General features: G+C 27.9%; 1 protein-coding gene across 1 annotated transcript; it reads left to right on the forward strand.

The window, feature by feature from the left end:
* Positions 1 to 272: 272 nt before the first annotated feature.
* LOC121120443 (carboxypeptidase B) lies at positions 273 to 25,359 on the forward strand. Its single transcript, XM_040715311.2, has 8 exons — positions 273 to 551; positions 6,192 to 6,307; positions 18,268 to 18,352; positions 22,009 to 22,149; positions 22,279 to 22,624; positions 24,210 to 24,477; positions 24,532 to 24,684; positions 24,747 to 25,359. Exons 1-8 carry the CDS (start codon positions 377 to 379, stop codon positions 24,948 to 24,950), a joined length of 1,488 nt encoding a protein of 495 aa, XP_040571245.1. The 5' UTR covers positions 273 to 376; the 3' UTR covers positions 24,951 to 25,359.
* Positions 25,360 to 26,664: the final 1,305 nt, after the last annotated feature.

Here is a 26,664-nt window from a genome sequence, read left to right on the forward strand (position 1 = left end):
ATGTCGCCCTCTTCAATCAATATAACAAGGAGGGGGCTTGTATTGTGCACATTGCAATAAGGTATATCCATCTTATTTCACAAATTTGTTATGATTAACTTAGAACATTTCACTCACCATTAAAAAATAAAAAAAATCATCCACAACCATATGATAGTTGAATTTCTTCTCAATAAAGAGCGCAACGGAAGTACAGCAGAACATCACCATCAAACCTACACTTTTTTCCTTTTTTATGTTTTTTACAAAAAAAAAAAAAAAAAAAAAAAATCAATCCCTGTTGCCGTCGCTTGGACATTACCATAAAGAGAGGAAGAATCCTATAGACTACTTTTAGTGTAGTGTAACTATTCGAGGGGCTTGTAGCAAATATTAAATGTACTTGACTCTATGGAAAGGAATGATTTTTAAATATTCTGTGATATGGGTAAATATTGTATTGATGGGGGTGAGTCTCTCAGAAGCACGGGACTACACCAATTATAAACTTCTCAAAGTAGAGCCGGGTTCCAGCTCTGACAGGAATCTCCTATATCATCAGTTGGTTGAAGGTAAGTGACTTAAAATGGAATATGTTGAGTTTTATCTTTGACTTCATATATTAATAAAACGTTTTAAAAACATTGATAGTGGGATAGGGGGAAATTATATGATTCCCTATTTTTCTATATACAATAAATCACCAGGCGATAAATTTATTGACACTGCATATAAATTGCTTAGTTTTGTAAGTAAAAACTACATATCTGATTTTTTAAGCTATTTGATTCGTAAAGATACGTCCAAGGTCCTTGCCTTCAAGATTATTTTAAAAAATACATAAGATTATTTCCAATGTAAAGGTATACGGACACAAACACGAAACTTCTCCAATGAAAACCATCACATTTGAGTCTTATTTAAGTACATACATAGTGTATTATACATTAGTATTTTTTTATGTTATGTACAAGTTATGGTTTTTGTACAATTTGTAACTTGTATAAACAGATTGTACAAGTTACCATTTAACAGTTCATTACACTTTATTTGATTAGAACATCCGTCATTATTAATTGATGGTATCATTTCATTTTGATCCATCAAAATTACGTATTTTTGATGTATCAATAAGAACTGTAGTTGTGATTTGTGTTTTTTAGATCTTTTTTAGGACGTCTTGTTCAGTTCTCTCTAGGTCGTGTCCAGCTCAGTCTTGCATACAACTCCTTAAACTTATAAAGTTTGGTCCTAGATAACCTAATTCAACTTCATTTCTTCTTTTTTAAATAGTTGTAACTTAGTGACAGTCCGAAAGACTAGTCCCAAGAACTGAATGGACCACTTCTAAAACTGAGTTTGACTAGATCAAATAAACAAAGACTAACACAAAACTAATTGTGAACATTTGAACATCATAATGTGTCATGAATAAATATAATTAACTATAATTATCTTCAGATAAGTCAAAAATTACACCATTACTATATCAATCATTTATCGTACAATTGGCTTATATAAGTTACAACTTGTTCAACATTGCAACTTGTACATGACTTATATGTAAATATATTCAGTGTGTACAAGTTGAAATGTGTCTATCAGTTACAACTTGAATAAGCCAATTGTTCCAGTTACAATTTCTTCAATTTAAAATTAATTATTTAATTACAACATTGACCATTCTTGTTCCCAACTATATAATAATAATATCATTTATTCTTGATCCATTAAGACTATATAGCTGTTATACATTCATGAGATTTGTGGGCATTTGAACTTTATAATGTAGCACAAAATAGTTAAATACTAGTATTTTTGATTAAAATAATCAAAAATTAGACCATTAATATGTAGATCATCCAGTGAATATTCAGTTATTGCATAATCTTCATCCCAAGTAATAGAAATCCTTCTTTTACAATTATTCATCTGATTTTATAGTTGAAATTTGTTCAATCTGCATAAAAAAGTTACAACTTGTACCAAATCACAACTTATACATAGTTTAGATAACATACAATGGTTATTCTTATAATTTGAAAGAACTTTTAGATAAATTTTTTTTTTGAATAATCACTAAAGGATTTCTTTTTATAATTTTTTCAAGGTCCGGTATTTGTTTTTATTGCGTACATATGCATATATTTACATAAGTAAATTTTATTCATTCATACAAACAAACTTACACAAAAATGTTACATGAACAAATAAAAAAAAATATATATATATATAGAAAATATCCAAATATGTTTACAAAAGAAAACTTTGTGAAAATAGAATATGCATGCTTAGAATTAACCATATTTTTAACTGCATATTACGAGATGACTAACTGTGGTCTCTAATTATTGGTTCTAAATTTTCTCTTAAAAATTGTGGTTAAATTTGTTCGTTAATCAACGCAAAGGACTGAAAAATTTATTTGCACTTGGTTTGTATTATATCTACGTGTGTATATTAAAATGAATGTCCTATTTTTGTTGAGTTTTTTTTTTCTACCCAACAAATACATCTTCGCCTGGGGACTCTCAAAAATTGACTTTGACAAAATTGAAGGGCCTTCAAACCATTTTGTCTTAGTAAAAACAATTTTAATTAGAAAAAATTGAATTTTTTTGGTCGAAATTACCACTTTTTAGTATCTTGTACCATTCCAAATATGATGCTAAAAATTGTACATTTTATATTTTAAGTACTTGGCTTTGCAGTAACTAGATGGAGTATCTGGTATTTCTCAAAGTTAATAAAAACCGACAAACAGAGACAAAAAAATTGATTAAATAATATAGATATGAACATCCCTTGTCATTTTTTACTATGATGTACTGAGCTTAAGCTAAATGCTCTCATTGCTACATTGTTATTCCATAGATGATGTAGTCATGCAGTTATAATATTTGAAGCAATGAAAGGTTGTAGGGAACTTTACTGTGAATATTTTTATAACAGGTAATTTTCCTGCGAATGTTTTTACTTCTGCTTATTTTGCTTCCTAGATTGTTTGTCACATTACATATTTGAATCCTTCTTTTATTTATACTTTTATAAATTTCTGTCAATTAGAAAAAACTGATGTCCTTTTGACTCGTACACTTACACTAACAAAATATTTTTATGAAAATATTTAGTAAATGACTTTTTCCTATGGATTTCCTTTGTAATATATGTACGTACAAATATTTTGATTCTAAATTTCGTTTCTATACTACCGGGGCCAATTTGACCTAAGGGGACTAAAAAAAAGTTCTAAATGTTATAACATTAAAAGGGTTAATAGTACATTTCTGGGATCGTTAATTGTGCTAAAAATATTTATCTTGCAAAAATTATCTCCTAAAAATATGAAAATTGAGTGGAAATAAAAATGAATTGTGTTTATAAGAACTACAGAGTAAGAACTGTCTGATTAGGAATTATGAGTCTAATTCGAAAAGAACTTATTGAATAGTGGCACCATACTCCTAGTCATGATCCTGGTTGAGGCTTGAAGAAATGCAAGAAAATCTATTGATCGATAAAAATGAATATTTCAATAGTAAAGACTAAAGGTTAAGAGTTAGTATCTATAATATAGCACAACCAGAGATGAAAATGTATACGACAAAATTACAGGTAACAGATATTAAGTATTAACAACTGTTGTACGATTTCAACTTTTAAAACTGTTTGTAGTTCCTTTGGGTCAAATTGACCCAGATATGTAGTATATAAAAGTAATTTTGAATCAAAACATGAACGAGCCCATATGACAGAGGAAAGCTGTGAGAAACATTTACTAAGTCCATTACAATTTGCTAAATATTTCTTTATCATAATTGTAAGGACCAAAATGACCTAAGTTGATTGTGTATAACATAAAGGCATTAAGTATAATTTAAAACGATCAATTTTTGTTATAATTTGTTTGGCATGTTCAAATACAAAAACTAAGCAAAGGACAAACAAGTTTATAAAAATGAAAACACCTAAATATCATTTTAAAGGTGCAAAATTACCCCAAGGTTTTAGCAAAGCATTAGTAAGCGCCGGTCAAAATTCTTGAGCAAAATCGGGAGCTCGTTTATTATTTTGAATAACAAGCGATAGCAGAAGCGCGCTCGCCATTTTAGAAGAGCGAAAAATCGCTCGAATTATCCTCATTTACATAAATTTATATTACTTTTTCAGTTTTCTGCATCCTATGGGATAACATCGAATATTTTTTAAATTTTGTATCTGTGGCTCTCTCCTGTGTTCGGTTGACGAGTTTGCCTCTCATGTAGCTGGTCACTCTATGAAGACTCAGACATTAGTTCCCTCAGAGACACTGCCATCTCCTTCGTGTGTAGAAAATACAGTTGGAAGATAAATCCTTCTTTTTTGTAAAACGAATTTTCCCAACTGAAATACGATTTTCTAATATTTTTATGTTGTAAATTGACATAAGATCTCAAAATCTCAAGCAAGCCTAAGTTAAAAAACTTGAGAACCCTGTGTTGTTTTACCATTATCTATTTGATAAAACCGGATTACAAGGAAAAAAATTGAATAAGATTTTTTTTTTGTAACATACATACATAAAGAGTTTTCAAGTTCAAATCTGAGCGAAAAAATGAGCGCCGCTCAATGCTTTACAATACAAGCGGGAACGGGAGCGTGCTCACAAAATTAGTAATTGAGCGGTATCCGGCTCAGGTTTTCTTGAGCGGACTAACGTTCTTGTTATAAGTATATAAATATTACATGTCATTAATAAATTTTGTTTTTAACATTATATTGTAAATTTTCAAAATATTTAAACAAACATCTCCCCTTAAGAAAAATATTAGTTACGGCTCTATTAATAACACGTATTTCCTACAAATATTTATGTATTGAACTAGAATTCATGTCTCATATTAAATCACTTCTATAAATATATTTTTTTTGCAATTAATCCTGCCTTACTTCCCTGAAGTACTTATTCCCTCTAGATACTGAAATATCCTTGTGATATCTTGTACTTATCATATTTTGAACCCACATTTACCAATTTATTATTTACTTCCTCTATTTATTTTTTAAGGAACTAATATTTTATCAGTTTTTTATATACAGAGCGTTTCCAATAATGTAACAAATTAATTAAAGACTACACCCTCTTGAGAGCTTATTGTTGGTATTTTTTTAAATATGAAAATTACCATTTATTTTTAAAAAAACTTCATTAAATGAATTTAAAAATAAAACAAGAAATTAACGTGTAATATTTAAACACCAATGAAAAGGTCAAACTATAAAATATATATTCGATTAGAAATGAGAAAAGTAGGATAATTAGAGAAATATATATGATCTTTCCAAATAGGTACAATAGTTAATTTAGTGTCAATTCTTTATTTTTAGTCTTAATATCTATTTGGGTCTTAATAAAGCTATAGTTAAGAATATCTATCTTGTCAGAAGTAAAAACTGAAGTACTTTAATTTATTGGTCCAATTTTGACATCTAAGCACATGGCAAAACATAACAGTTTTCTTTCATATTAATAAAAATTAGTGTTTTATTCTGGTAAAATTTGGTTGCTTCAGTCTCTAAGCTGTATTCAAAGGAAATGTATGAAAATATTTTATTAAGATTTTAAGGAATGTTTTACTGTGTTCTTATCATATATCTACTCCAACTATGAATATGGGAACATAAGATATCATAACTTTATTCATCCAAAATAAATAAAATAAAATTCATAAATCAGAAAAGTTTAATATTTGATTTATATTAATAGTACAGATTTTAAATTTTGTTTACATAGTTTTGAAAATCCTATCAGATAGAAAACGTCCCCTTTTGTTTTTACATTGAATAAACTTTTAAAGAAGTAGTTTTCTTATACAAAAAAATCCCACCTAATTGAGTTTAAAGTTTATTTTTTGTTATAACTGTTGATGATTGATTGAATAAATAATTAGTTTTTGGGGATTTATAAAATATCTTAAAAATGTTGGTTTTTCCCAAATAAATAAATAAATTTTAGTTACTTGATTTAAACAAATTGCACTTATTTATAATTCTTGCATAACGCCTTATTTGATAGCACCAGTCAGCTCTTACATTTAGGGATCAAACAAATGCTTTCATCTTCTTATTTTATTATTCTTTGAGAATGTCCGATAATTCTGCTCTTATTCTGGCTATTTTTTTTTTTTTTTTTGTCATTAACTTTTTGTATAAATATTTTATTTTATTTACAGATGTTGACTTTTGGACGGAGCCTTCGACATTAAAAAATGAATTACAATTCATGGTTGGACCTCATCAACTCTCAAGGGTCATGGGCCTATTGGATTCTTTTAATATATCCTCAACGGTGAGCCTTAGGATAAAATTTCATGCTAGTATTAATTTTAATGATGATAATTATTATTACTCAATATGTTTATATGAATTTTGAGGCGTGAGTTTTCATAAATATTCACTTTGTACAATTGCACAATCTAATTGTAATTCAATTCTATATCGGATAGAGTATTAGTGTAATTGTAAATTAATTATAAATGAGTAGAAACTCCTTGAATTTGTCGAGGTTTTTTTTTATAATTATTGAGTACAACGTTGTAAATCTCAAATTTTTTTATGCTAAGAGAAACTAGAGGCATTTGCAACTTTTTTGTTTTATTCACACGTAATTGATTTAATTCAAAAACGGCAAAATCTAACACTATATAACAACTTATACCTGTTATTGTTTAAATTTATATCGGGATTGTACTAATCAATAGTTTTTGGCACTAAATGCAATTGAATACGACCTGACTAATACCACAACTATCTCTGAAGCAGGGGATGGCTGCAACAGGCTAACAAAATTGAGCTGGTGGTCGAAATTAAGAAAATTAGACTAAATAATATATTGTTCAGAATAACGAACTATATTTTTATAATTAGTGTTAGATAGGTTTAAAAAAAACTAAAAAAATGAAGTCCTATAATTCATGTCCTATTAAAGTTTACTAGTCATAGGACTTACAACTTCTGGAATTACGTAATTAACAACAACTTTATTTCAATTATTGAAGTTTTATATCTTAATCTGTTTGAAAGGGACAAGTTTAAAGTAGGAGATGTGTAGCTAGAACTTATTATCATAACTTATAGCTAGCGTTAATTATTTTTTTCGTTTTTGTATTCTTCAATCCTAGCTAAGAGTGATGAAAGTAAAAAGACAGCTCTGACTGAAGGACTGACTAATCAGCCCATAGGACCGCTGAATGATAAAAATGATCGGAATGATAAAATGAAATAAAAAAGACTGAAAGGGAAGGGGGAAAGAAGAATGATTAGAAAATCAGTCCGATTACTGATCCAACACTATTCATAATCTTTATTTATTTATTGTAGTATGGGAGATTAAGATATAATAAGATTTATATTATGCATACACCACTGATCATTATTATAGATAGGATAAATTTGCTCTCACAAAATTCTTTAGGGGACTAAAGAACAATAAACCGTACGAGGAAAATAGCATTAATGTTGCAACTAGCCCCAAAATTAATCCTTAATGAGGGATTTTAAGCTAAGATATAATTATCTCAAATAATAGCATCATAGTTTAAAATTCAAAGGGTTTTATTAAAGAAAGGAAATCTGATTGTATTACTACAAAATAATGTTCGTTCAAAAATAAGTGTATGCTCCTCAAAATAAGTTTTTATCAAAGTCCAAAAAAAAGTTGATAAAAATTATTGATGTTTTCAGAATAATTTGCATCCTTTTGTAAAATTGTAACGTAAATCTTGAAGCAGTAGCTTCTTTAATGTTCCAGAGATCATGACTAATGAGAACTCCAGAGAACTGAGTATCACAACTTTCGCGGTCTTTCTTTTGTTTAATTTGTCAGGGACTATTTGGGGTTTATCTTCATCTAAGACAAATTTTATAAGAACATGTTTATTGCAAAAACATTTTTACATCCTTCCAAAAAAAAAAAAAAAAAAAAAAAAAAAAAAAAAAAAATGAGATATGTCAATCGTAATTTTTAAGCAATTTGTTCTTTGTTTTCAATAGTATGCAATTTTAGAAGTTTTGAAATAAATAGTTATTAATAAATCAAACAGAGCTTGATCTGGTAAAGCATTTGTCTTCCATAGAGAGAAAAACAAAATCCAAGTATGAATCGCAAAATAATTTATATTTTCAATAATTAAATATTTTTGTTACGCTTTATTTCAATGTAAACTCCTTAATGTATTTTAAAAAATCCATTTTCGATCTGCAGTTATTCAGTTTAATCAATATATTTTATTAATTGTATTATAAATGACAAATAATTTCAAACAACTTTTGCATTATATAATGTTATTAAAAATATTATAATTATTTTTGCCTTGGAGCCTGTTTATTAGAAAAAATTTGTACAAAATATGTTTAAAAACTACTATTTAAAATAATCTAGACATTTGATTAAATTTATCGAAAAAAGTAATTCAAATTGGTTTTATGTGTATATTTACCATTCTTAAGAAAAAGTACAAATTAGTTATTTTCTAAAATACATAATTGGTAGTTACGTATTAAACCATAATCAAAACTTAAATATATCGAGTTTCAATTGTAACTAAATATTTGGCCAATTATTTTCCTTAGAATCATGGTCAGGGCCGTTGAAAGATATTAACACATTACTCACACAAGATGCTGGATTTTAAGACTTCCTGCTTCGATACGACCTAAACCTTGCTCACAGCGATCCTCATGTCGTTTTTCCTGTTACTGTGGGCGTAGACAGTAAAAAAATTTAATTGAAAAAAATCTCAGAGGAGGAATTTGGCAAATTTCAATTCCTTCAAGATCATGACTTTGATAGAGGCCTAGAATTAATATTCTCAACTTTTCATATATGGCTGATAAAGTTGAGAGAAATGTCCTCTTTTTTTCATTTTGATGAAGTCAAACTTTGTCTGGATTTGTCTGTTAGACCCTATATTTGTGCGTATTTATTAATTTTTTTGTTTATGTATACATATGATATTAGGGTTGTAAATGCTAATTGCTTCTTGCCAGAGCTGCTATGTGTGACAATCTTCATGTTTTACAATTTATCCAACCAGGTTGTATTTAAAAAAAAAAAACTTCCATGTTTCACTGTTTTCACTAAACCCGTAAAAACATTACATGCCGGTACGTAAAAAATACCAACGGAATACCGACATGGTAGTCCCAACAATTTGCAGAAAGTTTTTGGGTAGAGTAACTCAGCTGTCATTTACGTTTCATTATGTTAGCTGCAAGCAGCTATGAGGTGAGGGAAACAAACACAATTCTCACTTTGTGTTGAGCAAGGATAATTCCAGGAATTACCATGTTGTCGTTCCTCAATTATAATCTGAGTCCAACAAGAACTTACGATCCACTGTCGATCCACTTACGATCCTATATTCATGAGCACCGGTAATTAATTTATACCTAAATCTTCTCTCTTCAAAAGTATTAGAAAAATAACAACAGCTTTGGAAAATAAAAACTCTCTTTAGGTAGCAGCTACTAAAGTATTATGCACGTCTAAGATTATATTTTCTATAACTCTATTTATGACGTTCTTCTAAGTAATACTAGAGGGATCTCAAGTCCTATCAGTAATATGCATACACTAGTAGCTCTTAGAAAAATTGAAACAAATTATAAGTCCCGAGTTAAAGTCCTCATCTCTGTTTAATACTTTAATGTTTTTTTTTTCTGGCTCGAGAATAATTATATCTTGAGAAAAAAGTTTTTTAGAAGCAATATAACGAAAAAAAAAAGTTTTTTGATTTTTTTTCTAATTCCATAATTATCGAGTTTGCTGATACAAAAAAAAAAAAAAAAAAGAATACTAATATCTACTCACACTTACCAATCAATTGAGTTGTTTCAGATGTAATATATTATTATTTTTTTTGTACATGTGGAACAAAAAGCATTTGTTGTGTAATTTACAAAAATCTTCAATGAAATGCTATCAAGCTCTACAAATAAACTGTATGATCAATTGGAAAGTTTGAAGGTTTTAATTTATTTGAGTATTTATTTGGGGACCATTTGCTAAAGATATGCTACATTATACATATGTATTCAATCAAGAGGAAGAAAATTGTAATCCGGAAAGTAGTTCATAATAGCATGTAATTATTTAAAGATACATATTAATTACATAAATATTATCCCTTGTTTTGTACATTAAGGTAATTTAAAAACGTATTAAATTAATTATGTATATATACATATTTAATATATGCATCAATCTCAGAGTTTTAGGTCTATTATGGATGTAGTTCAACTTAGTATAATCAGAGTACTCATTTTTCAACTTATTAAATAGCTTATAGTAAGGTTCCCTTTTCCTAGTAGATCATGTCCGGAGCGTCCTGGGGCTTTTTAAATATACATATATATGACATATCCAGTTTTTTTGTGGCTTAAGTTAAGGAATACTCTATACCAGGGATTCTCAACTTATGGCCCGCAAAAATTATCAAATAAAGAATTAAAATTTTAAAAAATATGTACATAAAATTACAAAAAATGTTCTTTATTTTTTTGAATTGATGTATTTGATGTTGACATAACTAGCCTATATTGTGATTTTGAAAAATATAACAAAAACAAAAAAAAATAGGGATCTAAGACTGTCTAAAACGCATCTTTATTGTTTTTAAATGATTTTGGGTAGTTAATGTTCAAAAAGTTTAGATGAAACACGCAATTGAATGTTGAAAAATACATTAAACTAAAATATGATTATTTTTGAGAAATTCTTTCATTTATTTTATTGTATAAGTATCGAAATTGCACAAATACAATGCAAGTGAAAAGAACAATCTAGATGCGCATACGGCAGGACTAAAAATTTATACTGCCATCTATCAATGTTATTTTTCATAATATCTATGTACTCTTTTTTGTAAAAAAAAAGTAAAAATATATTTGAAAGATTATAGATTTACTTAAATTTTTGAAAATTTTTTAAATATCAATTTGAAAATCAGAAGGACTTACATTTACATTATTTTAAATAATTTTTTAGACTTCTTAAAATGGATATGTTATACATATGTCTAACAAACGTCATAACAGCGAAGCTGTTGACCTCTCAAACGTTTTTGAAATGTCAGCTATTCCACGATAATTTTTGGTTTCATTTTTAAATGCAGGACAGATCATATTTTTTACAGTTCTAATTATTATCCAATTAAGTATTTTATATGTTAGCCTTTCATTCTATATATTGACGTCATCCTGGATGAATTTTAAGATTTTGACTTGTTCAATAGAATTATAATCAATACAAATAATTAATATTGCTGTATAAAAAGAGGGAATCATTGACTAAGGACCTATGAAAAATAATAATATTATATTCCAAAAAAATATAAATTAAGTGTAATTTTTTTTATAATTATTGAATTATTATTAAATAAATCAATAATGATCACCTTTTATTAATTTCAAGCCATAGCAAGCAGTTAAATGTCATTCTTCTTTTTTTTTTTTGAAAATAAATGACCAAATTTCTTTCGGAAGGAAATAACTTCAAATTGTTGTTTTTTTTTTACAAAATATTCATGAATCAATTTATTTTATAGAAAAAAATGTTATATATATTTAAAAATTACTTTTTTTAAATAATAATTTATCTTTTGCCAGGCCTCTATTTTTATTAAAAGAAGTCCAACAAAAATATATTAAATAATATAATTCTGATTTTCAAATTTATACTGTAAAAATTATTAAAAAATAAGATATTGAGATTTATTTTTTAAATATTAATACTTTTTTTACCAATAAATGGGTATATATAAGAGAAAATACCATTGATAGAAGTGAATATACATTTTTAGCACAGCTTGGTTTCTTTATTTTCATTTTACTTGGCAATTTTGATACTTGGATAATAAGATATAGAAGTATTATTCTAAAAAAAATCCTATTTTAATATAATGTCCCTTGGACATTCAATCGCATGTTATATATATATTGTTCAAAAACTACGCAAAACCATCAAAAATAGAATTTTGGAAAATGCTTAAGACCGATAACAACGGGTATAGGACATATTTAGAACCCTAAAAAAATGATTTTGAGCTTTTCAAACCTTAAAGCATATGAATTAATGTGGAAGCATATTTAAACCCAAAGAAGTATATTTTTTTATTCAGTACGGTTGAGACTGAAAGAGACCGAAAATATTTGGAACAGGCCCCTTTTCTTGAACATCAAATATGCAAAAATTAAATTTATATCAATATTGTAAAATATAATGCATCAATAATTTTTGTCATATTATATTTCACACATTGTATAGAAACTGCTTTTGCCATATAAAAATAATTTTTTATAGGAACAATATTTTTGGATAATGCAGGTAGTTTTTTTATTTTGTTTAAGGTTTCATATATTAAACAAAATAATCTATTTTGGCTCTCAGTTGAAATCATTTTATCAAAACTCAAATATTACACAGTAGGATAAGTTTAAGGTAGTGTAATGCTCAATACAAAGGAAATTTTTATAACGCCTAACGTAATTTTCCCAAACTGTTTATTGTTTATTATTATTTGATCTATTAATCTATATGAAGAAAATTGAAACATTCGAAACAGCTGAATCTAATGTATAGAAATATACGAAATCTCGAAATTCTCCTCTATTACTAACTTTTGAATTTTACGAAAATTGTATCAACAGAAAGCCAAAATAATCAATAATTCAACAAAACCAACGAAAAACTTATTTCATTATTGCAAAAATATTGCTCAACCAAAAAACTACTTTTAACCTTTTCATTCAATATATGAAAGAAAAGGATATTAAAATATTTGTTTTTTCCCAATAATTTTCATCATGTTAATCAATTGTGAATTAAGTGTAGTGGATATAGCTTTCGAGAAGATAGCATCCTGTTCCTTGTCCTCCCTAGCAAAAGGAACACAACAAGCCATCTACCCACTGAACGTGAATAGCATTTTACCCTCAATTAAAATAAATAGCTACCATAGTACCAATCATTCAATGTTTTAACAACGATACAAACGTAATTAGTAATTCACTTATGTAATAGTGATGTATCCGATTTCTCTTGACGTCATCAAATGTCACTTCAATTTATATAAACTTTATTATGGTTTCATCTAGTTCTCGAAAAACTCACATCCAATTCATTCTACAATTTTTTTTTTCAATATTAAATTTTATTTCCCTATGTAACCTATGAAATATAATTATTGTCATGCCAAAAAACCAGCAAAAAAATAAGTTTTTTTAGGGTTAAGTATGTTTCAATTTATTTAAGGATGGAAATTTCATCTCTGTGGAGGTCACTGTAATAGCAGTATATACTGAGAGCTACCCAAATATTTGGGTAAAGCTCACGTATTATCTCATTTTTTATTAATAGAGTTAAAAATGGAATAAAGATTTGATTCGTATATTAAATTTTTACCCTTGATGACTTAATTAAGTATAAATGGCAACTACGTATCTTTGCTCAAGGTTTTAAGTCCTTTTAAATATTTTGACTTAGACTCTCCAGCAAAAAGTGTCCCTCAGAACCGGAATGGAAGGTAGCCTTTACATAAAAATATGTATTTATCTTTTTTACGTCTCGTAATTAGAAATCACTTTCTGATTCGAACTCAAAAGTAAGATTTCACAACAACTCGTAATGACCATAACATTCATATATGGCTTTGGCCCTGTAACGTTTACTAGATGTACTTTTTAATAATCATTCCACAAAATAACGAGCGTAAAGAGTTCGGGGAGAAGATGGCTAGGCAATGGAAATTCTAGGGTTAAAAAAATTAACTGTCTTGTTTCCTTTTTTGATACTTTTCCGACCAAAAATAAAAATGACAGACAATTGAAAAGGAGTAACTGTGGCATTGCTGTGGTTAGGGAATAACTTAGAAATTTGAGGACTTTTATTAATGTAGAATAACTTTGTTTTGAATGTAAGTATTCATATATTTGAGGTGTTATTTCATTGGTCAGCCATTTTTTTATTTCTTATTGGAGAAGCAATTACCAGTTCCTATATCAATTTCGTATGGTACCGTATTAAATGCGTTAGTAACACCATATTACCAGTAGTGTTGTGTCAATCCTTATTTAGGAAAGAATAATGCAGTCCGATCATGTCCAGTTCAGTCCTAAAACTTAAATAGTTTGTTCCTTGATGACGTGAATTAACTTTATATCTTTTTTTAAATCAGTTTTTGCACTGACTATCCCAAGGACCAACGTTCTTAAGGACTGATAGGATCGGTCCTACGACTATACCGAATAAATAAGGACTGACACAACACTTATTACCCGTATACCGAACAACACTACTCCATACCTTCATCAATCAATGGACAAATTATTCCTCGATATCATTGATATAAATAATATTATAAGAAATCTTTCCCTTCCATGAAGATAGATGATGTAACTTTAATCAAAATCATTTTTTTTTATATTTATAAAAAGTTTATTTATATTTTATTCATTCATACTATGACTAAGAATTAACACATTATTATTTAGATAATTAGTATAAACATTAAATACTTATTTTTGCATTGTTTTATGAGAGATAAACTCGTACATATATAATTTTTGAGTAATAATGATTAATTTTTAAAGGTTACACACATCCTTTGAAGTATCAAAATTTGTAGAAAAAATTTACGACCATAAAATAATCACTAGAAGTAAAAATAATTAGTTTATAAAGGAATAACTACTTTAGATAAACAAGCTATCCTTCAAATGGTTTTATTTAGTTTTTCCCCTAAAAGATTATTTCTCAAAAAAGACAAAAACAATAAGCAAATATTGCTGTACCACGTTTGACATGCATTTTCTTTCAATTTTTGTTTAATATTATATATTTTTTTTTTTTGAATATCGTTTTTTAAAATAATAAGGTTAAAATAGCTTAAAAAAACACAATTGCACATTGTTTTTTTTTTTCTTTAAACTATAAACTTGATTAGTTGTAGATAATTAATGAATATGCCACAGATTGATAATTGAGTCTATCCCTATTCAACACAAGGGCTCCCTTTTTACCATGCTTCTCCATAGATGATGTTTTTTCCGACTAACTTATTGAGGCCTGTAAGAATCATAAACTTACTTGAACATGCGGAGTAGAGAATAAATAAGATACATTACTTAGAGACATGAAATATATTTAATAATTATATTAGGTTCTTTAGTAGATTAACTCTAACTTTCTTGGGTGGTTCTCTTCTAAACGAGGAATTTAATTCATCTTTTCCTGAGCTATAAACCATTGTAGGTGGATTTCATAAGGTAAATCTATATTAATAAAGTCAAATTTATATACCTACCTGTATGTTTGATTGTCTGAAAAGAACTCAATTTAATAACTAGCTTATATTAAAAAAAGAAAAGAAGAGGGAAGTTCATATCGTAGGATATGAACCAAACTGTCGTAACTCAAATATATAATCTACAGAGTTAAGTATGGAAACACCATTCTTTCATTCTGAATAATGGTGATTTCCAAGTATTTCAATTAAATGGATATGAGAAATTTATTTCAACAGTTTGAAGTTCTCTATTTTTAGGTATTAACACAGAATATTAGACTTATATATTTGTATATTGTTATAATATTTGTAATTTTTGAGTTATGACAATTTGGCCCTCATCCCTCCAGAGTAATTTTAATGAGGTTTAGCAACAGTATGTGTAGGTAAAGCACAGTCTGTGAGTATTCTAGAAATTGGCTTATCTAATACATACATATCAAAAAAATTATCAAGCTTTTATTATTATAATAACATTCTTGAGGACAGAACATCTCAGTATTGAGTAGTTACGTGTCAGTGTGCTCATAAAAACGAAGAGTAACAATGAGGATTTGTTGGGGAGTTTTTTTCTATACTATTAAAGCAAGGGGGGTCTGTTTGTCGACGTCTTATAACTCTGGTCAATGTCGGATACTTCCGCTAGTATTCAATAAATAATGCATAATTGCGTTTTTTCATTTTAAAACATAATTTTACATCATAGCATGGGCAACAAATGTGTACCCTTTATGCGGTACATATATCTTTTTTTGATCTTTTTTTATAGTAATAATCACTAATTAAAAGACGTATGATTGTGTTTATTATATTTACCTAATTTTTCCCTTATTGTAACTATTTTTAGCTAGAAATACTCCTTTTTTTTCTGCAAATTTTGAAACTTGAAAAGGCTGTAAGCAGCCTTTAACCATTGTGCGATATGGATCAACCATTATATTTCTTGATGATAATGATTAAGAATTATTTACTCAAATGAACTAAAAGGAAAACTTCTTGGAATGATTTATTCTTTTTTGGCATAATTTTTATAGAAAAAGTACATGCATAGTGTGCCCTTGAATATATATATGAATTTCCTTTAAAAAAATTGTTATCTTGATCGATAGAAGAGAAGGCTGTGATGGATGAAACTATCATGATTTATCACTATGTGTACTCACTTTGTGATTTCCATTATGAAATCTTCTAAATATTACGTATTATGTACTTATTAACATAATATTATGTATTTTCTTCATGTCTAAATATACAAAGATTTATGGCATACTAATTTTCAATGATTCTCTCAACCTTTCATTCTAAAAGGAACCTGTTAATAAGGCCCAAAATTAATAATATAATTATAATCCATGTAATTCTATTAATAATTTTTTAAGTATTGGCATAAAAAGAAAAAAAATGACTAGAAACTTATTTGCTTTTTGTGATAAAAACTTTAAGCCGAATGATTCTTAGCGATGTTTCTCAGGTTTAATTTAATGACTCATTTATCATTAAATATAATTAAATGTATAGCTGTTGGGATTAATAGATATTTCCCTGGATTTTCCTCTAGATATATAACCCCGATAAAACATGATCTCTAGAGACAAACCCTAGTACTTAAATTGGTAATAGGAATATAGTCGTAACAAAAATTTAACGTCCAGTCTTACATTTTAAGGACGTATTCGAATCAGACTCAAAAACCTTTTGAACCACTTGAACAATCTTTATAAAATGATGTTATTATAGATATCTGCCATTGACGTGATCATTAATCAATTTTTACAAGAATGCCCAATACCCAGGCTGAATTCAAAATAATGGCTGAATATTATTGTATATCAAAGATATGTAATTAAAGTTTTACTAAACTAATATGATTGGTTTATCTGAGATTATCTTATGTGTAAAAATGATGCCTTTTAGTGGGCAATCTACAATTTGGAACATTTTTTAAGGGCCAAATAACAGAGACGGAACAGATTTTAAGTCCCATATTAAGTATCAATATAACCATAGTTTGTGACTATATTCAGAGTTCAGCTATATAATTGTTGGGCATGGTAGGCAATATACTAATATGTGCTAAGAGCAAATAAATAAACAGCTGATATGAGGAGAGTAGCCTAAAAACTTTCAAATGATTATGTTTTACAATAATAGTTTTTAAAAGTTGGAACTGATTTTTTTTTTAAACAAACAATACTACTGCCACCAAATTTACATTAAATATTGATATTGAAGAAAAAAAACTATTTTGGAGTGGTAAATGAAATTTTTCATAGAAATAATATTTTTGTAATAATGCAGTCAATTTTTCAATGTTTTTCATCTAACATCTGTCATTTGAATGATTTTTTTTTGCAACAAACTGATGTAATTTTATCACAATTTAGACTTTAAACTTGAGATATTTAATTCTCATTACAATGAGGTCAGTTGCAACAGGTATTACAATTTATCTAATATTTTTTATTCTTCTCTATTATTATGTATATTTAACAACATGTATATTTGTTAGTCACGGGAAGGGCCCTGAAAATTTATTTGAGGGCGAATCTGTCCAATCGACGAATACAATACTAATCAGTGATATATATTATATATTCATTTGTAGTAGGGCATTGAAAGTTGATAATTCAATCCCTTAAGAGGTATAGTTATTTATTCCCCAAAAAATATGATGGAGTCTAATTTACTTCATTTCTAACTAAAATTCGATTTTTTTTAGAATTGTAGCAATCATTCCATGCAAGAGGGACAGTTGTAACATCTAACAGATTGATTTCAAGATCAATTTGTAGAAAAACTACAGATTGGCTTCATATTTAAATAGATTGAAATAGTAGTGAAAATGTGTTAAAATTTGTCACATATGAGTTTATTTATATACCAAATTTCAATGTCCCAATCAAAATAAACTTAAATATTTGTTATACGATTACAACAAATTTTAATTACATAATTTTATGCCAAGGTATTAATGGAGAATGTACAAGACTTGATCAATAAACAGATTAATGAAATTCAAGATCATGATTGCAGTATGGATACCAACAAGAGTGAGTATGAGTTATACTTCATTTTATCATGTTAGGCTCTTTATTTAAAATTTATTCGTGCGTTGATATATGTTCATTATTTGTTATCAAAATTTGGTGTATTTTTTTGGAGTTGGGAAACTAAAGAGTAAATTTTCTTTACATAAACTTTCCTATTTCAAACAACAGTGCTCCTTATTTACTAATACGTTTGATTTTTCAAAATTGGGAGGAATACCCAATTAAAGTTCTAGTATTTTACAGGTTACCAAATATGTAAACGTTTTTTACTTTGTACACGACTTATTTAAATAAACACAGATGCAGTGCATTTTTATTTTGGCAGTTTTTATTAATATTCAGGAGTGGACTCTTGTAAGATTAAAAGTAGTAACTCTTCGTATTATAACTCAAAAAGGGTACTACATAAGATTTGGATTTTCGTATTAATTTATAACATAAATATATATATCCTGTTAATAACCTGAGATCTTTATTTCAAGTTAAAAATGGGTGATTTTTTCATGGAGGCTCGCTCATAGCTTCTAGAAAAATAAATTCAAAAAGTTGTAAAATTGCTTGTTTGATCTCTAAAAATCTTAAATTTAATTAGAAAAAAAAAGGTTTTTATATATTGTTATCGATTTGAGATAAAGCCACCCTAATATTTGAAAAATACAACTCTTTTTTTAATTGACTTTATAAAAATATTCAATATTTTTGTCTGTTATGGCCAGGAAAAATTGAAGGAAAGTGGAGAAAAAAGAGATATATACGGGAGATAATGGAGAATTTAGCATTTCTTGGAAGGAATGTTTGGGAATGAAATCACCTCTGAACGTACTCTGGCCCATAGGATTTGATTTTTGAATTTTGAGATTTAGTTCGTGTTACCAAAAAAAAAGTGTAATTTTGTTCGATAGTATAATATTACCCTTAATATAATATTTATTTATCTTTGGTAATATCTAAATTATAAATCCGCCATAATAATTAACAGCTGGCTAAATTAAAGTACACAAAACTAGCTACCAAATGTGTTTTTCAATTTTTTTCTTTACTTTTTGTCAGTCCAGGTTGTGAGTCGATACAAAAGCCAGACGTGCACTCACAAGAATTTCGACAAATTTAACTATCAAAGTATAATCCATCAACCAATCAAGATATATGTGAATGATTGATATTGTAATTAAACTTATAGGGCTATCAAATATATAATCGGCTTATGATAAGCCACTTATCATTTTATATTGTCATAATTGCTTTTAAGGTAATTAATTGAAAAATATTTTAACTATTTTCCGATATACGTATGTATATTTTATTACAATTTATAATATTTTATATCCATATATTTATATATATTACTAATTTCGTCTTTATTTTCTAAACTTTACTATTTTGAGCAATATAATAATTGTCATATACAAAGTGGGGACCCAAAACTTGCAGTATTATGATTAAATCATGATATAAACGTGATATTTATGGAATCAATAAAATCAAAATCCAAACCAGTTAGTGATATGCTGAAAAAATATATTTAAATATATTTTTTTATTCCATCTGTCTTTCATATATTACTTCACAAGCAATGACAGCCTCGAAACGCCAATGAATAGATTTCTATCTCTTAACGATAAATACCATCCCATGACATACTACACTGTCATATTGGCAGGTTGCAGCAAATCAAATTTGTATGATAGGTGCAACAGATATTTTTTATCCAAAACATTCCAAACTGTAACGTCCGGGGGAAAATAAGGTCAAGGCTGGAGAATGGTCACATGGAGGTAGACCAGAAGTCATTAGTTGTTAGTGACGAAGTTTTGGTCCTTTTTGTCTGTATGTCACAATAAAATAGAACCCATGGAACTTAAACGGCTTTCATATTGAACTAAACTGAATTGTTTATCTTCTTAGTGAATAATTAAGAGTTTTCGAGAGTGCTTCTGATTCCAAGCTCCATAATTTTAGACCATATTTAATTATCTAATAATATAAATTATGAGCTGGAAGAGCTCCAATTATCATAGAATTATAGTTATATGAGATTGGCAAATTGAACATTGGAAAACCACGAGTCTAGGAGCATACAGTAGTTGATATTTCTTTAGCAGCTAGCATGATGAGTTGAAGTGTAGAATTCTGGAGATACTTCAGACTATCCCTATGCTAGAGAGAGGAAGGAACAGAGGATGAGATATATTAGATAATATATTAATAAATATAAAGGATTGGATTGAGGATATCTTGCTCTATTTCTTCCGGAGACGGAGTGACTCAGAGGCATGGGTATGATTCCTTTAACACTGCCTTCTCCTTCATAAGCATTTTCCCGTCGCTTGGAAGCCGTTATTACAGCTAAGGGCGGCTACATTTTATATCTAGTTGAAGTTTAAAATCCAAAGGGGTCAGATTTTAATGGAACACTACGTAATTGATATTTATGTCTGCAAATTAATTAAATAGTAAAAAAAATGATACACAATTTAAATGACATAATTATTACAACCGTTCAACTGTCCTTTTAATTCCTTTCAGATCTAACTTCTAATCCCATATCTCATTTATTTGTGGGTATAGAAGAAGGACTTTCTATTAAATCCTATTGAAAAAAGACATTTTTTGAGGGAGTATATGTACATAACATATGTAGATATTATACTGTTAGTTCCTTCGTAGATCATCATATTTCGCTTCTATTGGCGAAGAGCGTCTCTTGATAGATCTTTTTTATTCTATAGATTTACATCAAGTAGTGAATAGTTTACCTAAATAATTAAATAAAATCATTCATTGAATCAAAACAGTCATGGTTATAATAGAGAGGTTGTGTTGTTTTAAAAGTGTTTATCCAGATGTAAAAAAATCCATAGTTATACGTTGAATAATAAATTATATATTTTAAAGTAAAGTTTCTCTGTAATTTTGTCTGTTTGTCAACCTGTAATAACTCCGAACAATGTCGTTTACTCCCGTTAATTTAGAATTTGTCTATTCATTGAGAGTGTTTATATAATATGTGTATACTGTATAGCATTTCAACCAGAGCCGATAATTTTTGCAATATTTACAATAGTCATGTTTTTCACGGGAACCAGACACGAATCAATAAGTGTTTTAATCTAAAAATAGAAATATGGCCTTTGTTCCCATGTGGGAGTTTTATTACAAATGTAAAAAAAAAAAATACATATATTAATTATCTTCAATTTATAAAGCACTAAATCATCAAAAGATAGATACTTATAATTACCAGGAAAAATTGGAAGTTTATCCTTTTTAGACCACTTAAATGATTAATAAAATGAGCCGAGTTTCTTTAGTGTTAGATCAATAAATATCCAAAATTGTACTGAAAATAAACAATAAAGTATATTGAAATTTAAAGAAGATGACCATAGAGGACAAATTTTTAGATAAGTAATGAATATATAACGGCAGAATATTGTTTGTAAATAACTAATTTTAGATGATAAAATAGTTTTGAACCTTGTTTTCAATTGGAAATAATGTCCACCAATAGGTAATCCATAGGATATATATCATGATATCACATTTTTTCCATTATGCACAAAATATCTTTTTTTTTAACTTCAAACTTTAAATCAAATCAGCGAAATGGTGTGACAAGTAAGATAAAGACTAAAATCTAAATTATTTCCCCTTAGGAAAAAAGCGGGGTATTTTTGACGATCTATTCAATTTCTTCAGTCGACAAGATGAAGAGGAACTCCGTGTTTCAACCAATGAAGAACCAAGCTTTAGAAGTCCAAGAAAAATTAACTCATTTGATAATTCATTCAAAAATGGTAATTTTTATTTTGAACTCATCCAATGAATTTTTATAATAGTCATTTCGATTTTTGATTTTGCATTTATAGTTAATATTGGTTCTATTTTGACTTTTTATCAGATATCTTTATTTTACTTTTCTCTAGATGTTACGTCGTTTTTTAATTCTTCCATGAATTGGGAGAATTATCAAAATATTGACGTCATCCATGACTTTCTTTATGAAACTGCTCGAAAAAATCCAAGTATTGCGACCATATTTAGCATCGGGAAGTCATATGAAGGAAGGGATCTCCTTGTATTTAAAATTGGAACTCCTCAACCCAACTACAAACCTGCTATATTTATTGAGGGTGGTATTCATGCTCGAGAATGGATTTCTCCTGCAGCCACCACGTATATCATCAACGAATTTGTCAACAACTATGAAAAGAATAAAGAAATATTAGATGTCTTTGATTTTTATATTCTCCCAATTTTGAATCCAGATGGGTAAAAAAATATTATTTTTATCTTAACTTTATATTGGTGATATTTTCCAGGAAAAGTTGTCTTTAATTTTCAAGTTATCAAATAGATTAATATGACAGGATTTAATTAAAGAAGACCCATTAATTATTTAATATCACATTTATAAAAATTTAAGTATATCTCCCTTAAGTTACAAATTACATTATTAATTGGATTGATATATTGATTAAATAAAATGGATATCAAATACTTATAAAAAATATCCAACACCTGTTTTGTATAACTTGATGCCAAAGGGAAATTGTGATATTTTAATTAAATCAAAATTATCGGTACAGGAAGTTCCAATGAAATGGTTATATTCCTACAATATATTTTGTTTTGGATTAATTAGGGATGATATAAGTAAGAAATAATAATAGAAAAGTATCTGACAAATGGAATAGTTAATTTATTTAGCCGGTAATTTTTTCATACCTTTGTTTTTTTTTAAATTTATTTTTCATTGAGAAGTTTTGAAGCCATGGTTATTTTTATACTAAAAGATACAATATTATATTGGCAAAGTATATTATTTATTAGTTTTAGTCATTAACGGAATAAAAAGTTAGTTATTGACGATTTTGCAAAGTTCTTAAAAAATGAAGGTTTTACCCGGAAGAAAACCAGTTTAAATTACCCAATTTCAACAAACACTCTAAAATATAGTTTCTTGAATGCCACCAGATCTGATAGTATCAACATTAGCTCCTTAACACGATTTTCCATGGATTTATTCGGGTTCAAATATTTTTTCAAATTTCAAATTATAAAAATGAATTGAAAAAATTGTTTGGTTTTTTATAAATTCGAAACAGGTTTTTTGTAAATCAGTCCAATAAAAACTTCGAAGTTAAATTGCAACTAGTTTACCGTTATAAAATATTCTGTTAAATCCTTTTTTAGCAAAATATGTTTTGAACGGCAAACGCACGTTCCTCCATACTCCTAAGCAAGATAGAGAATTACTAATTTTCAAGAAAACTTTACAATTTTGCCACTACAAAACAAACAAAAGAAAAGAACAAAACTACACCCACACCATTACTACTTCTACAACTTCATGTCCATGCATTACCAAAAATGATATTATTTTGCTGCACTCTGTATCCGAAAAATAGAAATTATTTTAAATCTTATTTTTTAGTCTACAATAAAAAAAAATATATAGATATAAAACTACATTGGATATCGCCATTGAGCGATACGATCCAACGTGTTTCTAATTAGCGATCTAAAAAAATGCTGATGAGCATTAGTTACATGTTCTATTATAAAAAAAACAATGGAGGTCATTTTCTCATAATCCTCTGGATAGTGCACCCTAAGAATTTCATAAGAGAGTATCTTTGAGATAAACTATTATCATTAAAAGTTCAATCAAGAAATAAAATATCTGGATTGTAGTGTGCCCTAGTTAGATGTTATATTTTTACAACTTATAGTTTTGTACATTTTAAGCATTTCGTGGTTTATTCTGGCTGAACAACAGCTTAGATCTTTCTAAATTATAGGATTAGAAAAATTGTAGAATGCATTTGAATATATATTTCTTATTCTCTCTTAGATATGCATACACATTTCGTAAGGACAGACTTTGGAGAAAATCCAGGAGTAGGAATGGAGGTTTGATTGGAGCCATTCTTCCTGGATGTGTTGGTGTTGATCTCAATCGTAACTTTGGTTATAAATGGCTGGCAAAAAATTCACTTTTTAACGCAAGAGGAGGATCTCGTTTGACTTGCTTAGAGACATATGCAGGATCTAAACCCTTTTCGGAACCGGAAACAAGGGCTCTTAGCAATTTCTTACTGAATAATAAAGATAAATTTCAAGTAAGAAGTGATGGTACAAGGGATTGTTTAACCTAATTTGTGATTGTTTTCTAGGGTTACTTATCTATCCATAGTTTTGGACAAAAAGTTATTTATCCATACAGCTATACCAATGTTAAAATAAAGGATTGGAAGGAACTTCATCAAATGGGGAACGTCATTGCTAATACTATTTCCAAATATTCTGGAGTGGATGCTATATATGATGTACTTACAGTTTTTTTAAATTCTCAGAAATAAAACAAACCCAAATCTATTTTATATTACAGGTCGGAACGTCGTCTGATGTTCAATATCGTGCAAGTGGAGGCGCAGATGACTATGTAAGAGGAGCTTTGGGTATTAAATGGGTATTTCTAATTGAATTGCCAGATAAGGGGCGTCATGGATTTTTACTTCCCCCACATCTGATCAAGCAGGTTTCATTCAGTGTTTTTCAAGGAATCCGAGAGTTTGCCCACCAAATCGCATAGGCTTTGTTTCATGACGTAATATGTCTCTATTTCTTGACTGATTTATATTGTCTTACTTGTGTAATTTAATTAAAAAAAACCATAAGGTTTCTTAAATAAACTTGAAATCAAAATCAAATTATAATATCTCCTCTATTTGGAGATAGTTCTAACTGTTAAATTTTTTTTGATTATAACTGATATGTTATTATTTATATAATTGTTCTTTTTATTTGAATACGCCTCTATTTTAATTCGGTCTGAATCAAGATTTCAATTGAAATACGAGTCGACCTACTCTAAACTATTATTATAATGTAATTTATATATTAGAATCGATTTGTGATGTATGTATGCTACTGAAATTGTGACTTTCTTACCTAATTTTGTGATAAATATATGTTTTCAACCTTACGTTGATCGTTAATTATATCGTATTCATACTTTTTTACTTGTATCATGCAACCTTTCCTCCAAATAGAATGAGAAGATAGTATCAAAATAAGTTGGTAGTTAGTAGTTTTGAACTGATCTAAAAAAATAAAAAGGCTGTCAGTTCGGTTATGATTAATTTTATTAGTTCTAAGACGGGTCCTTCTTGGTCTTTTATGTTAACTAAGTCATTTCATCTGTTGAAGTTTTATGATAACCTCTTTCAATAATACCAGATACCTGAAGTTTGAGTTTGGAGGTGTTTTGCTTAAACATATAATATTCAAGTATTATATGTTCTTCCTATCATTCTTTCTTTTCTTTCGTTTTATTTTCTTCAATCCTAACTAGGAGGGATTAAATTAAAAAAAAAAAAAAATAGCTAAGACAATGGGACTTAACGTCTTACTAGTCGATTCTTGTGACTATTGAATGGTGAAAAAGATAGTACTGATTTGACACGGCGTTACCTCACTAACACAAAAATATTATTCGTATTTTGGTTTTTAGCTGTCGAATCCCTCTTCTGCCTGTTACATAATGGTCATTTCATAATTTTTCTTTTTGATAAATAAATGAAATAAGTTATGCAATACTTATTCTTTCATTTCTAAAAGGAAATTAATATAATTTTTTGTTGTTTGTATTTATATTTTTATGACCACCTTATCCTTTTCATGAATAAACTTTGGCTCTTGTATAGAAATAAAATGTATAGCTACGCTTTCAATATAATATTCAGATCAATATTATATACAGTATAGAATGAAATACTATGTAAGACTATAATATTATGAAATACTAACTAAATATTACATTCTTTGTTTTTATTAATGCTTTAAATAACTCCAGAATTGAGTCCAACCTGTTGATAGACAACATTTGAAGTTCTTCCATCCCACGGCCATTATAAAATATTATAAATGTTCCTCCTTCAACCATAATTAGACTAAATCGCTAATCCTCATACTAATTTTCTTTTTTTAATTCATATTTATTATACGTTCTCCCTTTTCCGTGAGTACAATAATTCGTTTGTTGGATTTTTAATTTTTTTTGGTGCATTTTTTCATTACAGCTTATACCTTATAAAAATTTTGAGATACGGGGTTGATCTTGTTTTATGAAAAAAATCAACTTATATACAAAAGAAAAACTTACCTCTGGAACCTAAGAATTCTGTTCTGATTAGAATAAAACATATCTCTAAGTACGTAACTTAGAATTCTGAACAACTTTCATTTTATGTCTAAGACCTGTATTGGTCTCCATTTTTGAAATAAATACCATGGTCATGCGTTTT

The sequence above is a fragment of the Lepeophtheirus salmonis genome, chromosome 6, assembly GCF_016086655.4.
Source record: "Lepeophtheirus salmonis chromosome 6, UVic_Lsal_1.4, whole genome shotgun sequence".
NCBI lineage: Eukaryota > Metazoa > Arthropoda > Copepoda > Siphonostomatoida > Caligidae > Lepeophtheirus > Lepeophtheirus salmonis.

What these genes read in the sequence shown, in the direction of transcription:
- LOC121120443 (XM_040715311.2), top strand. Translation starts at nt 377, where the DNA reads ATGTACTTGACTCTATGGAAAGGAATGATTTTTAAATATTCTGTGATA. An exon ending in ATATCATCAGTTGGTTGAAG is followed by an intron (nt 552 to 6,191) that starts GTAAGTGACTTA and finishes TTTTATTTACAG; the next exon opens with ATGTTGACTTTTGGACGGAG. An exon ending in GAGTGGATGCTATATATGAT is followed by an intron (nt 24,685 to 24,746) that starts GTACTTACAGTT and finishes TTTATATTACAG; the next exon opens with GTCGGAACGTCGTCTGATGT.